The sequence below is a fragment of the Diadema antillarum genome, unplaced genomic scaffold (genome assembly GCF_040938485.1).
Source record: "Diadema antillarum isolate AM-2024a unplaced genomic scaffold, OU_Dant_1.0 seq00001495_RagTag, whole genome shotgun sequence".
Lineage (NCBI taxonomy): Eukaryota > Metazoa > Echinodermata > Echinoidea > Diadematoida > Diadematidae > Diadema > Diadema antillarum.
Genome location: NW_027272232.1, coordinates 145712 through 162556, shown reverse-complemented (window position 1 = coordinate 162556; position 16845 = coordinate 145712). Strand labels below are relative to the sequence as shown.

At 39.2% G+C, this 16845-nt stretch overlaps 2 protein-coding genes across 2 annotated transcripts; one reads left to right on the top strand and one right to left on the bottom strand.

Annotated features, from left to right (window-relative positions):
• Positions 1-1565: 1565 nt before the first annotated feature.
• Positions 1566-6987, bottom strand: LOC139710035 (PITH domain-containing protein 1-like). Its single transcript, XM_071621982.1, has 6 exons — positions 6799-6987; positions 5540-5583; positions 4688-4765; positions 4063-4167; positions 3107-3215; positions 1566-2577 (listed from the first exon to the last, which is right to left on the bottom strand). Exons 1-6 carry the CDS (start codon positions 6985-6987, stop codon positions 2476-2478), a joined length of 627 nt encoding a protein of 208 aa, XP_071478083.1. The 3' UTR covers positions 1566-2475.
• Positions 6988-8506: 1519 nt separating this feature from the next.
• Positions 8507-12092, top strand: LOC139710040 (tektin-B1). The gene is made up of 5 exons (XM_071621986.1): positions 8507-8938; positions 9424-9638; positions 10114-10336; positions 10948-11171; positions 11888-12092. Exons 1-5 carry the CDS (start codon positions 8513-8515, stop codon positions 12090-12092), a joined length of 1293 nt encoding a protein of 430 aa, XP_071478087.1. The 5' UTR covers positions 8507-8512.
• Positions 12093-16845: the final 4753 nt, after the last annotated feature.

Below are 16845 nucleotides of genomic sequence, written 5' to 3'. Positions count from 1 at the left end.
GGGGAGGTCGATTATTTGAAAATTGCATGATATAATCCCCTAATCTTTCTGCTTTAAATTGATATATAACACATTTTATAAAAAATAATCTGCTGCGGAGATATCGATGTTTAAAAAAGGGCATGTCGAGACGACTGGAAAATCACTGTTTCGAGAAAAGCGCCCTAAAAGTCTTCCTTTCCACGCAATCACGATCAAGGGACACGCAAGTCAGTTTTCACCTCTGGACAATAGAAGGTAAGCCCTAGCAACCCCCGAAGAGTTCATTCAAGCACATCAGCGTCGGTGGTCTCCTCACCAACCAATCAGTGACCACGATGTGAGAAGCGGCTGAGCATAGCGCACCCCGCCCGCACGCACCAGTCGACTGGGCAGTGTGCGAGCTTCACGCTTCGGTTAGCAGCAAGCAGCAAACTGACCAATGAGATCACTCTGGTCGTTGTTAGGGGCAGAACCTATATGTGGCGCTCAATCCAAATTTTCGAACCAGTTTCTGCTTCGTTGAAACGCCAAAAAACATGGCTCAGAAAAACGCTTTTTTTTTTGGTCTTTCCTTTGATCATTTTGCTTCAAAATTTCAACAGATGATAGAAGACATGTTAGACTCCAATAATATATCAAAATCAGAAAATCGTAAGTTTTGACCAATTTTAATGCTCCGACTTCAAACTCGATTTTCACGACTTTAGGACCTTTTTGTTGTAGCGGGTCACATATACTCTACTCAGTTTGAATGTGTGGAGTACACACTGAAATATGTATGAGCTGTGCCTTTTATACACTTTAACAGGGCATTCCATACATTTAGGCCTACAGTCAAACCTGCCTTGCAGCAGCCACACGTCTATAGCGGCCACCTGCTGTATGAGGCCACTTAAAAAAAAAATACCCCGGAAAGAAAAAAACAATTTTAGAGACCTCATCAATAGTGGCCACCTGTCTATAATGGCCGCTTTTTCCCTTAGGTGGCCACTTTAGATGGGTTTAACTGTACTTCAGAAATCTGGAAAAAAAAAAGATACCGGTAATTGGCAATAACATATAGCCATCAAACATTGTCAAATTGCATTTCTGTTCAGTCCAATGTCAACATCAGGGGGAACAAAATACCATAGGAAACAAGAGAAGCATGCTATATAGAACAGTCCCTATCTTTGTTAGATTTGTCTACTGTCACTGTCCGTTCAAGCAAGCATTGATGCAGTAGAGATTTGATACAAATCATTTAAACCGAGAAACACAAACACTGAATGTGAAACCATTATAAATTGAACATAAAGCCAAGATCGCTCTTTATCTGTCTCTCTTTCTTTGATTTTCAAATCTCAAAAACTAAAGTAAAAAACAAAGTACTGTTTCAAAGACCATCCAATTCAATGTATTATGAACAATATAATCAATATTTTACTGTCTTTCCCTATACGACACGTGTGTATATTCATAATCAGATCTTGCACAGGTTGTCTTCCAGTCTTACATAGAGTTGCAACTAAACGCTGAGAAAAATCAGCTCATATAGTGCAGAGTTTTATGCAAGAACAACGATTGCAGATTGAAGGGTCAAATTCTTACAGTGCACATCATGTCTCTGTACATGTATTTGTAAAGCTTTAAAATGTTGCTTTTTATCAACATCAACTACAGGGTAAACATGCATGCACTTTTTGGTTACGTGTACAGTGTATGTATACAATTGCACACAAACATATCGTCGCTGGGGTGACAAGACCTTGTATCTGACATTTTTGTGAAAATTACGTTTTTAGATTAATGGTCAAATAATGGGTTAAGTGATGTCCAGGCCAAATCCCAACTGTCTTACTCCAAAAATGAAGCCACCACGGCATGTCAAATGAAAGGCTATCCCATTCGCTATAGTGCTTTGGCTGCCATTGTTTTTGGCTCTCCTGAAAATTTGACATTTTTTAGATACGAGGTCTTGTCACCCCCGCGACGATATACGGTGTCCTTGTCAGCATGTTAAATAGTAATGCTACTGGAACATTGGGCCATGATTTTCTACTTCTGGGTATCTTTCTTGTTTAACAAAACTAAATGATGTGGACAACCCACCTTAATGTACAATTGTAGCTTATAGCTCTATGATTGTTAATCATGAGTCATCACAAAAATTCCAATGGATTACCTAAAATCAGTATAAAGTCAGAAATCAGCAGTTTAAGCCGGCATGTAGGGCCTCTTCCCACTCTTTGATGATGCAAGATTTCAGGTAAGTATCAAATTCAAACATAAAATTATTTTACGGCAATGAATTATCATATTACTCTGTGATCACCAGTAGCCTTTTTCTTCTTGATTAGACACACAATGCCTTTCAAACAAATGCTACTTCTGCCTACATCAGTTTTTAGATTGTTTAATTAACACAAGTTTGCTTCACAAGCAGACAATAGACCCAGCCTTTGGATTTTGCGTAGGGATTGAGTTCCACTGAGGACACAAACATCCCGGCGGCTACCTGATCTGCTGCTGGACATTTTCCGTTAGATCTGTCTTGTGGTCCTTGGGGTTGGGCATGGCCTCGTAGGACACCAGCAGGACTCCCTGCCTCTGGGCCTGCAAGATTTGAAGAGAAGGTTGGTTCACATGGGAAAAAAAACTCTTTCAAACAGTGATTACAAAGCCAACTGAACTAGCTGGACCTGAGGACAAGATTAACAAACTGACATTTTTTTTGAACAGATGAATTGAGGAAAGGTAAGACAAAAACACAAACAAACAAACAAAATACAATTTTAGAAAGAAAGCACTAGTGGTGTTTCATCTACAACTTTTAGTTCTAAGTCACACCAGCTTTAATACACTTATTCCTATTTCAGAAATTGTATCAAAATCTTCTACAGGATTATCACTCAAAAAAAAAAAAAAGGTTTGGGAAAAGGATATGTTCTGAACATCTGGATAAAAACTGCAAATATCCTCTTACTAGGATTTTTACATGTTGCAAAACCAAACGTGTCCGAGTCATGATGTAGCAATCCATATGAAAATGGGTGAAATTATGAAAATGGGTGAAATTGTTGTGCACAAGAGGTGCATGTCAATTTTCAGCGGAAAATCTTTCACTCAGCTGGACAGAACTCACCTCCGTAAATTCACCTCTCAGACCGATGTAGTAGATTTTGGACGTGTCAGCACCAAAGTTCCTCGAGAAGTGTATGGAGAGATGATTGACGTTGAAGAACCGCGCTGCCCTGCAAGGTCCAGACAAAGAACCTTATACAAACAGGCACAACAGCTGTTCCAACCAAATTTAATGCAAATCAAAGATGGCTCATATTCAATAATTTTTTTTTTCTTCTGACCAATCCTAAAATCAAAAGCACTCATATATTCGGGTATCAAAATGAGATAAGTTGTATTCTGTGTCATCAGCTAATACAGCATTACTGAAATATATTGCAAAGCAAGAAAGGGAGCATGTTGCCTTCAATTCAGCAATGCCACTTGTAATCAAGCTTACAGCCTCCATTTTCTCCTCCCACATGGCGATACACTTTGTGAACACTTCAACTTTCATAACTAAGGATCAGCACTATACTGTAAATCTCTAGAATCCAAAGACTCCTTGAGGAAAACATGTAATATCACTTTCTTATCAATCTGATAGACAGTATCACAGACTGCATTCATAGCACAAAATTTTGTACAAGTGAGAGTGGCAAAATACTTACAACAGCTCATATTCTTTATAGCACAACTTAACAGCATTGAAATAACCTGACCAAATATTCCTGAGACAAACTAGTTTTGAGAAATGATTAATTAGTACTACACAAGAGCCAAGATACACTGATTGTATGATCACCTTAAAAAATGAAACAAATGGGCTACAAAATTTGTTAAAAACAAGGCAAGTGCCAAAATGTGTCTCGCCCATTCGCGTAGGTAACTCCCGGAAGTTCATTGACCCCGCCTATGACCTTTGACCTTGTGGTGACCTTCAACTCCCCGAGGGCCATTTACCAGCCAAGTTTGGTCACAAACGACATATGGATCAAAAGTTACGAGCCATAATTAAAACACGACGTAAAAACTCACTTGGTGGCGTATTCCAGCTCACCCCGGTCATCTCTGTGCATTTCAAACAGCTGGTCTGGCTCTGCTCTCACATCGTCAAAGGTCATGTGAGGCTGGTTCTTGTATCTACGAAGTGAAAACAAAGCATGGGAATTACTCTCTATGGCTTCATCTCTGCTTGGGTGATGTAATATCTTTGCAGAATGAAGGAAGTTTCATCCTTTGCTTCACACTACACAAAAGAAATATTTAATAAAATCATCACGTGGTTTATACTATCGGTCCGACCAGGATAATGTGTGCAAAATACAAATTGCAGAAATTAATGTCTTCATCATTATTCATTTGTTCGTCTTTTCTTTTCTTTTTTGCCAGGGAGGTAGATATTGTAACACAAAATGCTAGTACATGTGACTAGCATCAGTGCAGCTCCCTATCAAACATTGCACATCTACATTATTTTGTATTTTTGTAAACATACACACACGTTATGTGACTACACATGGCATTACAGGGAGTTATACATTTTCCAGAGTTACAGGGGTTATTGACATTCATATTGTATCTTACAAAGAGACAAGCAAACAAAAAACTCTACTACATGTACATTGTAGCTGTCAAAAAATCCAAGGGAAATTCAACTTACAATTTCATTTCTGCGGGATGAGTATCATCTTCTCCTCCAATTACGATGATCCCCTTTAGTTTCACATTTCCAGTAAACCTGAATCCATCAAATTACAAAATGTGCAAGCTTTGCAGTAATTGTTATTTGTAAGAAAAACAAAAACAAAAACAAAAACAAAAACCACCATAAAATATTGCAAAGAACATAATCATTGCCGTTTAACTCACACCTACTGTACGCTCATCGAATCATATAAATTCTCTCTATAACATTCTCGGAAGGTGGTCTTGATCTTTTCTCTGACGAGACCCAACATTGTACCTTTAAGTTTTCTCTTGATTACAAAGTATGCTTAAAGTTACAGCATTTCTTACAGAGTGCCATTAATTGACATCTAGAGTTTGAGTTGATTTTATATTCATACCAAAATTTCAACAATTTAATGCTGAAATTTCTCTTTACACCAAATTTTACTATCTAAAATTCAATCAATTATTTTATTCACAATTGAATTGAGAAAGTGGCTGTTGACTGTGGTGTGACCTTTGTTTTTTAACCTTTCGATTTCATATCTGATCAGATTATTATTGCATAAACATACACTTCATTTCCCTTTCTACTTTTGTTCAATGAATAGCAAGGAAAGCATAACAGTTTTAATAGGTTGAAGACATTATTCTCCATGCTAAAATTTGTTATATGTTGACATTTGTTCTGTTCTTATTTGAAAATATCCTCTATTTTAAAAATACTTGTTAACAGTTACACCAACAAAGATATGCAGAATGTATTTTTTATCATAAACTGGATGTGCAACGATTAAGTGACACTACACTACAGAAAGTAAAAGACAGTTTTCTGTTAACTTACGGAATATTGAATAGAAGCTCTTCATCATCATCGCTTTCCACAAACTGCGAGTATAACATATAAGTATAATGAAACAATTTATGTACCCGGTATAAACATTAGATTGACATGATATCTGGGGAAAAACTTGACAAAACAAAAAAACAAAAAACAAAAAACAAACTAGAAACTGTCATCCTATAGCCATTTTAATCAAATTATAACAGACATTGCCATGATTGGCACAAGAGTCAAGAAATTTTCTTCTTTGCAAATTCTATCAACCCACTGAACACCAATTTTCCACATGTACAACAGAAGTAGACTAATTTTACTACAAACAAGTTTTGCAAAATTGTGAATTTATAGGCCCCATCACAGTGTGCGTGCATCTGTGCGTTAGCAAGAAAGGTTAGGCTAGGTTTAGGCTTAGGTTACAATGTAGGGGTGCTGGCCAGGGTTGTATATGTGGTTAAATTAGTCGATGGAAATTAGATCTAGGATAGGAAGTCTTTCCAAGAATATCTGGGAATAAGAATAGAAACAAAAAATAAAAAATGAAAAAAAGGAAGGACAAAAGATGTTATGCTGTGGAAATCGGCAATGCCGCTGTATCGATAACATGTAAGCGCCGTTTGGTGGGGCCGCATTCACGAGTAGATACTGTGGAAGAAAGCCCCTAGGGTCTACACTACAGGACAGACATGCAGGGCCCAGGTGGGGCCTATTTCATGGGGATGTCACAAGTTGTTCAGACTCAGTCAGAGTGATCCAGTTGTTTCTTCTTCTTTTTCTTTTTTTATTATTCTAACTTGGCCATACAACCACACGCGATAAGCGTGTGCTGGTGCTGGCTGAGTGAACGAGCACGGTCGCGGTCACTGCCTTCAACCTTGAAAATGAAAGTCTGACAAAGAACCTGCAAAAAGAAACAACAAGTCAAAACAAACAAGTTCACAAACACTTGCCGAGTAAACAAGTCAAGTCCACTAACATTAACACGTTAGCTAGACTAACGTTAGTTAGCATTAGCACAACAAGGGGTCTAAATGTCATCCCCTTCTTCAGTAGACCCGGCTTAATTACCTGGCATTTGTAGATTTTAATTTAGCCTAGTTATTCAATACTGTCCAACACGCCACACGATCACCCATAATAGGCCATCACTTTATCAGCAATCAGTGCATCACGTCCGGCGTCCAAAGGGAACTGGTGGAATCACACGGAAAAAAGTACGTGGGACTACATGAAATCGCAACATCGCGATTTTTGTGAGTTACCTTTGAGTGATCAAGCCTCTCTTCCCAAGGTTTGAAGACTAGCTTGCCCGACCCTTCCGTGGCTTCGTTGAGACATTCCACTCTTTCTGTGTCAATTTTTGTGTAGAGAGAAAATAATGCCCCTCTCTCTGGGCTTTCGTGATCATGTCCACCGCATCCGTGGTCTCCGTGACTGTGCCCGTGCGACATTTTCACATTTTCACTGTGGTAACCTTTGACATGTAAATATTCGAGACTTCCGTCAAATGTAAATATGAAACGACTGTTCAAAAGTCTAGCAGTTGCTATGACAACTAGGAAAAGGTACGTGAACGTCTATTGGTAGTCTCATGCCCGTGAAGAGTCAATCAACCAATGACAGATAGCGGATCTCAGCCACTCTGCACATTTGTTATCGTTGCTAGGCAGCGATCACCTGTGTACGGGAAATAATGAGGAGGAGTCGCTTTGGCCAATGTTTTGGCATCACGCTTTCGATATCGAGATCATTCATTGGTGTGCTTGCCATAGACTAACGTGATACAGGAAAACTGAGGAGACGAACAGACATCAGCGCTGAAGGAATTAGCCCGGATTTAGTAGTTTTACATCACTGCAATACAGAGGTTGGTAAAAGAGACAAATTGTGATTATGCTTCTCGACAATTTTGTCATGTTTGTTAGACATCTAATGTAACACCGTACTGTTCTTTCCCCCTGCAATTGATATGTTTTCAGCACACACTTTGTTTTCTGTACTTTTCAATGGGGTGTTACAGGAGGGATGGATTCTGCAGCAGGATCTAAGAAATGGTGGGTTACCCGAAATGGTTCTAGGATTGGAATCTAATTCTGACGCCAATGGTCAGTTTCTAGTCTACTTCTGATTACACAGACACAGTCGATGAAGAATGATGGTGAAATGTTTGGACTGGTTAACTTGACTCAACTGGTCTTTTTTAGTTTATCTTAAAAGATCTAACACAGGCACAGAAGAGCACATATCTGACTGATCTCACAAGCACACTTAACGTTAGGCCTAACGTTAACACTAACACTAACAGTCTAACGTTAGGCTAGCCCCGGAGACCGCGCCGCCAGGCGCGGTCCTGGCGGCTTCCCCGCAGTTTCGCTAATGTGAGAATAACGAATAGCTCCCCTATTCTGTGTGCTTGTGCAAGTGATTATGAATTCTGTGAACATCGGTGAGCTGCTTATAAGACATCATTTTGTGCATCACAAGCAATGAAATGCCTCAAACAGTCGCCGATGATAGTCATTTAGGTTTCATCGACCCATGTAAGTATTCCTAGTAGTTTCTGTTGAAAAATTAAGGAAATATAGCGCCGCAAAGGCACCCGTTTGTTCAACATGAAGATCTGAAATGGGAGCACGGCGCAGCCGCCACACGCAGTGTGGCGGCTGTCGCAGTTAACGTTAGGCCTACTCTAGTAAATAAAGTCTAGATTTTAAAGTCTAAAGTCAGAAGTCAATTTTCTATAGGGCCTACATTCTACGCATTTCTAGACCCTTCTAACTGTTACATGAAATATTTCTAATGAAATTCACAGTGATTGTTTTGGCCTGTGCAGTTGAGTATGATAAGGGGTTCTGTGCAGACTTGATATCCCGCCTTCATATAGATGCTTGTCTATTGTCAACGTTATTCTATGATGATTTCTAATGGTATCTCAACTTTCTGAATTCTTTTTTTTTTCCAGATAACAAAACAAAGATGTCCATCAAAACAGATATTGCCAGCAAGCCAGTAAACCACTTTGCCCCTTCAGACTGGCATACAAACAGTCACCTGCTTTCCACAAATGCGGAGCGTCTCCGTGATAATTCACACTCCACACGCCAAGAGTCTAGCCATCTACGCAACGAGACCTACAACCGCACATCATGGGGAATCCACGACAACACAACCCGCCTCTCGAACAGGATCGACGACATCGAGACGTGGCGGGAAACCCTGGAGAAGACTCTTGCTGATGTCGACGAGGAGATCAGGAAATTGGAGGATGACAAGGAGTTGGCCGAAAGGGCACTAGAGGCAAAGGCCCTTCCCCTTGATGTTGCTTCAGAGTGCAAGACACTGCGTGACGGAAGGCGCGAAATCGATGTTGTAGATGACCTAGCAAATTCTGAAATAATCAAGGTGAGCAGTATATATTAAGTAATGGGATAAACTTTAGGATGAACTGCCATTGTCACAAAAGAGCTCTAAGATTTGAAGACAACAAGGATCTAATATCCTCCATTTGATTTAAAACAAAAAAAATCATTTTTTTTCATGTTTTAATTTTTATCAAAGACAAATTAAGTAATTTGTCAATTGATGAAGATGATGATGATAATATCACTCACAACATTAATTGTACGACACCATTGCACATATCTGTAATAACAAACAAACAAACAAACAGGCGCAGACTCCTCCAAGAAAGTTAGTATTAAAAATCGTGCAAAAACATGTGAGTCTTGTGTGAAGTTTGGAAGTGCTGCACGTCAGTTGTATGGAGAAATGATGGGAGTTAGTAGGTGAAGAGCAACAAAACTTTTTATGGTCTGGTAATTGATGAAATTTTGAAAGTCAAATAAAGCAAAAACTAAGATTCTTCTTATTTTTTTTTCCTCCATCAGGAAATTGATGTCATCGAGGGGATCAAGGATGCACTCCAGTCTAAGGTCAGCTCCGCCTTCGAACAGCTCTGTCTCCTCCAGGAGGCCCGTCAGCAGCTGGCCGCTGACCTAAGGGATAAGACAGAGGCCAAGAAGATCGACACCTACTGCCACGACCTGAGCATCAACTCGCCAGACATCTGCTACCAGCCAAATTCCACCAGGACACCCAAGGGGTAAGGATCTGATAGGAAACGATTTTCATTAATAGTGGCAGCATCACTGAACGCCAAGTGCCTGTAGCTGCATGATGCTTTCCGTTGGTGCCCTGGAATTTTTACTTCAGTGCAAATTCAGTGTTTATTAATTGAATGTAACAATAATTTCTGCATCCAGTAAAATAAAAACATGCATGCTTTGGCGGGTTGCTATGGTGTTCAATGCGATGAAAATTAGTTGAAGAATTGAAGGGTCTGAATATCATGCTAGTGAAGAAATATACCACATTTCTATTCAAAAACAGTAACTGTCACTTACATGTATTGCAGATTATTCATTATTTCCATGAATGTATGTTTTGAGAGCAAGAAGTATGTATTGGAAATAACTGAATTCATGTAACATCACATTAAACAGAACCCATTTCAAGTTTCATATCTCGACATGGAAACATAGTAATTGTTCATTGGTTTCAATTGCTGACGCGTACAGGAGTACCACCCCACAGACATGGGAAGACTTCTCCCGCTACAACAAGGACCGCGCTGACGCCGAGATGCGCGCCTCCCAGCGCCTGCGCGAGGCCATCCACAGCACCGTGGCCCAGACCGACAACGACCTGGAGGCCCAGCGGCAGGCCACCGAGTTCGCCCTGCGCAAGAGGATCCATGAGATGAAGAGGGCCAAGGATGAGGACGAGTGGCAGAAGAAGAATGTAAGTGTCCCTGTCACATCTGTCTCCTTCACTACACTATCTGTAGCTCTGCATGGCAGAAGACGCAGACTCGTTGCGTAACCGGTCTCTTGGTCCATTGGATTACTGCATGTCTTTTGACAGTGTTGTTACAATGAGCTCAAAATCCGTTCAATATTTCATGGACATTCTGTTACAACAGGTTTCTACAAGAAGTGAAATCCAAAAAGAAAATGGAATCTCTTGGAACACAAACATTGCTTGCATGTGTATTATTGTAAAGGTCATGCAAGTGATCACTGTGCTGAGCTTTTAAATGTATAAGTTGTGAAAACAGTTGAAAGGAGATTAAAAACTAAAAGAATTAACTGCAGGTGTCAAGTCACCCATAGATATCACCAAGATTATTCATCTGTTTTAAGTTTTGAACTTAGCATGTTAACATACAAAGAGGTCAGATTTCACAAAACCCTTTTATAACATGGTGATTTTGCACATCTCAACTCTTCATATTTCTTAGTTCTGTACCCTGATATAGTGACATACCTGATATATTTTAGGGCCTTGCAATATAACAAAGTTGCCCTGTAAGGCATGTTTTTAATGGAAAAATATGCGCTGCCCTTCCACAGACCGAGGAGGAGATTGCCAAGCAGGAGCGCAACATCCGCGAGATGGAGCAGGCGATCAAGGACAAGGAGAACCCACTGAAGCTGGCCATGACGCGGCTGGAGAACCGCACCTACCGCCCCAACGTGGAGCTGTGTCGGGACAACGCCCAGTATGGTCTAGTCAACGAGGTGCACGAGATCCAAGACAGCATCAAGGCGCTTGAGAAGAAACTCCAGGACTCACAGTGAGTTTTGCTGCTGCTGCTGTTGTTGTTGTTGTTGGTGTTGTTGTTGCTGCTGCTGCTGCTGTTGTTTTTGGTTTTTGGGGTTTTGCAAACAAGATCTTCACCAACCCTCTGCTCCTACAGAACATACAGTAGAATCGAGAGAACATGCATTGCTTTGGTGCACACGAAACTAGAGGCAGTTAATATATGAATAGGAGTGACTTGGCTGTATCATTTCAAATTGTCAGGGAATATGCAACAAGTAATGAATGAAGCTCACTGTCTCTCACCCAGACATCAGCATGAATACTTGTTAATCTATTAAATAGTTCAGTGGCCTTTTGAAAACTATCTGAAGAAATTGACATCTTTTCCAGAGTATTTTGTTCTTGTTTGGTTGGGTCCTTTTTATTTTCTGTTCTGCCTGTCTTTGTACTGATGAAAAAAATCATGCCTTATTTAGTGGGAGGGCAAGCAGTGACATTTTTATGTGTATCAAAAGAAATGATATTCTTACAGAGTGAAGGAACGTAACTTCATAGATATTAAGGTACTCGTACATGTACCTACGCAACCTGTACATACATTGTTTGTGTGTGCACTGGTATGATTAACTGACATAAAAACCAGAGAGTTGATTAACTGACATAAAAACCAGAGAGTTGATTAACTGACATAAAAACCAGGGAGTTGAAGATGATGTGTGCTAAAACTGTCCTTTTCCACTCTTGCAGCAATGCTCGTGATGCCTGCGAGAAGCAGCTCTACCGCATCAACAAGGACCTGGAACTCAAGAACAATTCCCTGGACCTCGACAACAAGTGCATGCAGGTGCGCGGCAAGCTCACCCACGGCCCAGTCACGCAGACCATGAACAACCTGTCCACATTCAAGACGGACCGCGAGCTCTACACCGCACAGAGGAATCTCCTAGCTTAAAGGAGAAAGCATATCAAGAACTGCAATGTTAGGTACCTTCTCTTCCTTGGGTTTAAATTTGAAAGACTGATGCATGCATGATACCAGTTTATGTGCGAGCAGACAAAGATATTTCTCCATCCTTTGCTCCCGCCACTTCAAGTGTCGCTTCTTCAACTTGGAATGGTTTGGGAATCTTGATTAAAAGAAAGCAGTGTGCCCACTGCGAGAGAAAGAGAAGAGAAGATACAAGCTTAGCTGACATGTCGTCCCGGTGACCGCATCCAGGCCAGGTTCTCAAGGAACTACAGAACAAGAATTTCTAGAAGATTTCTAGACATTTCTGTTATGTTTTTGATGTTGCTGACCAACTGCATGAAGCCCATTAAAGAAGACCAAGAATCAATATTTTCCTAATTAATTCTTGCTCAGCTCAGTGATGTCATATTTTTTTGTGTGTATTTTTTTTTAAATGTCCAGACGTATTCTGCTAAGAAACTGGCATATCACGTAGCAGTTCTGCTGTATATGCAGTGTGTATGTTTTGTACAGAAAAGATCAATCGCGTTTGACATTTCAATGAGGCAAATGATAGATACACTTTTTCAATTACTGCTTTGTCATTTATGGGTAGCATTTTAATTCTCTGCAAAATAAATGGGGGGGGGGGCATGAAGCCAATGTATGCAATGCAAATATGAAGTTTAGACATTGTGAGGAGCTGATTCATGTGAATTTGTTAATCAAGCTTAGAAAGGATGCATATTCTGCTATTATCCGTCCAGTTAGGTGAGGCTCTGCAATATCAATCATCTAGAAGAACATGATGATAGCCCTCTAGATAGTAATATGGAGCCCATTACATTTATTTGCATGTTAGCTGCATTTTAGATCTTCATTATATAAGGATGTTGTGGATCATGTCTGTTGTATATATTTCTTACTTCGTATGAAAATATGGATGTAAGTATGCCATCTTTCATGTATAAAACATATATTGCACTACACAAAATAAAGTGATCTTAATGTGAAAACTTGTAGTATTGTCCCTTATTTCAGCATGACTGGATGTATGTCTTTACTTCAACTCCTCTGCAATAATTTCTTTAACAGTGAGATTAAGTGTAAGAAAGTTAAAGGACAATTTCACCTTCATGTACAAGTGGATTGAGTGAATGCGACAATATTAGTAGAACACATCAGTGAAAGTTTGAGGAAAATCCGACAATCCGTTCAAAAGTTATGAATTTTTTAAGTATCTGCGCAATTACTGCTGGATGAGAAGACTACTACAGTGTGTGATGCCACATGCGTACAACGATATAATGAAAATAAAAAGAGAATTTCACAAAATTTTACTTTTTGAATAAAGTGCACATTTCTTGGACTTGTTACTGATGTATGTTAAGGATAATATTATTCCCCTTGCCTTCTGAAAGAGAGAAGTCGAGTGTTCTTTTGTTATGCGAGAAAAGTGAAAATAAGGTGAATTTTCTTTATACTTTCTTTATACCGTTGTACTCATGTGACATCACAAGCTATAGTAGTATTCTCATCCAGCCATGACTGAGCAGAAACTTTAAAAATTCATAACTTTTGAACAGATTGGCAGATTTTCCCCAAACTTTCACTGATGTGTTCTACTAATATTGCTGCATTCACTCAACCCACATGTCTATGAAGGTGAACTTGTCCTTTAATAGTCTTCAGTATACAGTGTATTAAAATAATTTATGACAATGTCCCCTGTGCTCCACATGCTGACAAAAATTATGTACGTGTATATCATTAGCCAGAAAATCAGGACTTCACACAATATTTCATGCCACTTTGGGTTCTCATCTGACAAGTCACACACAACTATAGTCAATTGGTACAATTGCCAATCGTACAGTACACTCCTGTTGTAATGAACACAGATATAATGAAATTCTTGTGACAACGAAATCAAACTTCAGGTCCTAACATTATCATCTATATAATCTTTATACACTATACTGATTGGTTATAACGAAATTCCGTTATAATGAAAGAAAACCGCCGGTCTTAAGGACTTGGTTCTAACGGGAGTACACTGTACTAACTCAAAGACAACTTTATGCAGCCTAGCTTCCGGCGTATTAGGTGTACAAAAAAAAAAGAGGAAACATTGCACAATGTTGATCGATACATGTTTTTGACAATTTATGACGCACTTTCACCAACTCCCAGAAAATGTTTTAATATGTTGTGTTTCTTATAGGACCAGTGCTAATGCCAAGACATCAACAAGCAATCATACATTCCTTTTACAACCTTATGTAAACATTACAGTGCACTCCCGGTATAACAAACACAGTTATAACAAAATTCCAGTTACAACGAAGTAAAAAATCAGCCTGCAACATCATCCGCTCAATGTATTTTAATTTTTATTTGTTTGGTTATAACGAAATTTTGATATAACAAAAGGAAACTGCCGGTCCCGAAGACTTTGGTATAACGGCAGTCAACTGTACAAGCACATAGCCCAAACATTTTACACTCAAAATCACACACAATACTATTACACAGAAGTGGAAATTAACACTAACATTCTTCTGGTATTAAGGGTAATTTAGTGGTGACATCATGTCAAGATCTGAGAGATTTATGAAGGTGTTTTGGCACTGACGAAAATCTACACATCATGTTGTACTAGACTGATTTTGACCATTCTCAGGATTTGGAGAACAGGAAACATCTCACAATGGGTCCATGCTCTTCCATTATAAGAGGACTTCACACACTCGATGGAATTAAAGCCATCAATATACCTCTTTTTTTTCTTTTTTTTTTGTTCCACTTAAGACATTAAAATGATTAACATGTACAACAGCAGATCCTACGACAATCTTTTTTTGATACATCTTTGGCTGCTATTGGGTTTGTGTAGTTGCTGTGAGTGTAATTCTAAATATTGTATGTAAACAGACCTGGTGATATACATTTTTAGTCATATTCACAAAAGCAAAGAAAATGCTACACTGCAAAATGTACCACAGTTGAGATCTCTTCCTTTGTATCACAACCATTGAATACTTCTGTTGAAAGAGACACTGTCTTTTTAACAAGCCCTTTACATATTGACATAGTGGAGCATTTGAATCCAGGAATGAATATATTAAAGATCATAGAGTAGGGGGCCCTTCCATGAGGTTTGCAATTATTCTATATTACGTTGCAATGATTGCAGTTACTGCAGCAACAACTGACTGATATTCTTTTGGCTGTTGCCATAGTAACTGCATATTATTGCGGCTTTCACTAACTGCAAATCTCATTATGGAATGGGCCTCTGGTTTTATCTAACTTTGCTTTCAATACTGAATTGCAGCAATTGACACATTTACACATTTTGAGGCAGAGGAAGACTGCAATTGTCTATACCACAAGAAACCTTGAAATCCAACATTTAAATACAGCTTCATGTCCATTATGGTTGCAGTTGTATATCCACTAAAGTCAACTAGATATTCGATGCCTGGCTGTAGACATGTTAAATTTCAAGTAACATCTATGGACCTCACACAAACCCTTATGAAAGTCACTTTAAGAATGGACGGTTGCCTGATTTAACATAGTACTGTAACTTGCATTACAAATGTTGATGCAAAAGTGGTAAATTTCAAAGATTTCTCTATAAATTATTTCATAGAATGAGCATATTTCTCTGCACATTCTCTAAGAATTGCCTTTTTTCCTTTCACTGCTGCTTCTTCTTCCTCCTCCCTCTTTTTTCTTCCTCTATCACTTTCAGATATACAAAGTGGCCTTCCACTATATAAGATAAAGGAAAAGTAAATCAAACAAAAACAAACAAAAACAAACAAAGACTGCTGTTTGAGCAGAATCGTTGTACCTTTATTCAAATCATACCCCTCATTTGTATTAGCACAGCTAATCAGGTTAGGTAGACATCTGTGCACAATGAATGTTTTCTTGTTTTTTCTTCTTCTTTTTAGCAGCCCGAGTGGGTGCACTGTAATCAACATCTGTCTTTCTGTCATAATCTATTCTTCCATAGCATTTTACATTGCAGTGCTCTGTGGTGTTTTGTTTCCTTTTGATTTTTCTAAAGTATCGATTGAATACTTGTAATTATGATGGGATATATGATACAAAATATGGACACACAAATTGACTGCACCATACAAAATTCCAACCTCAAGTTCAATCCAATAAAGCAAAAAATCATAAGAAGCTGATAATACTGCAAAAAAAGATGCTGCAATTTGCCACTAGAACTGCTGCTCTACTGTAAGCTGAGTGTTAGTGATCTCCCTTCTTTAGTCATGCTGCTATCGAAACGCAAACTTGCCACGCTTTAGGTCTATGATGTCATACACAGCTGAGAGTCACTGTACAGTTCTATCTGTGAGGCAAGGTCAAGATTGTCGGAATCTGCCACAAGGCATGAACGCACAGCCTCGAAGATGCGGCTCTCAATCAGATAGAGCATGTGGGTTGTTTTGCAAAATCCACATTGATCGAATCCTAATCCTGCGGATGTGAAAAGAAGTCAGTAATCTGACAAACCATTCTGTGGCTTGCACGCCTTGCACAGCTGATGCAGCCAGATCTGGAGAGATATCTTGGTCTTGCATAAAACCATCACAGATGCTGCACTTCACTCCAGGCTCCAAAAATACAAGCTGTGTTCCCGCCTGGGTACAGATATGCAGTGTAAAACTGGTGTCAGCCGAGTCACACACATCCTGCCGTCATCTGTTTGCAACTGAAAGACATTGTTGAA

Bases quoted from the DNA above. Each gene is read 5' to 3' on its own strand.
- LOC139710035 (XM_071621982.1), bottom strand. From the start codon at position 6,987: ATGTCGCACGGGCACAGTCACGGAGACCACGGATGCGGTGGACATGAT. The intron at 4,168-4,687 runs GTAAGTTGAATT...TTCACTTCGTAG, and splicing joins CATCCCGCAGAAATGAAATT to ATACAAGAACCAGCCTCACA. The intron at 2,578-3,106 runs GTGAGTTCTGTC...CAAATCTTGCAG, and splicing joins TGAGAGGTGAATTTACGGAG to GCCCAGAGGCAGGGAGTCCT.
- LOC139710040 (XM_071621986.1), top strand. From the start codon at position 8,513: ATGTCCATCAAAACAGATATTGCCAGCAAGCCAGTAAACCACTTTGCC. The intron at 8,939-9,423 runs GTGAGCAGTATA...TTCCTCCATCAG, and splicing joins CAAATTCTGAAATAATCAAG to GAAATTGATGTCATCGAGGG. The intron at 11,172-11,887 runs GTGAGTTTTGCT...CCACTCTTGCAG, and splicing joins AAGAAACTCCAGGACTCACA to CAATGCTCGTGATGCCTGCG.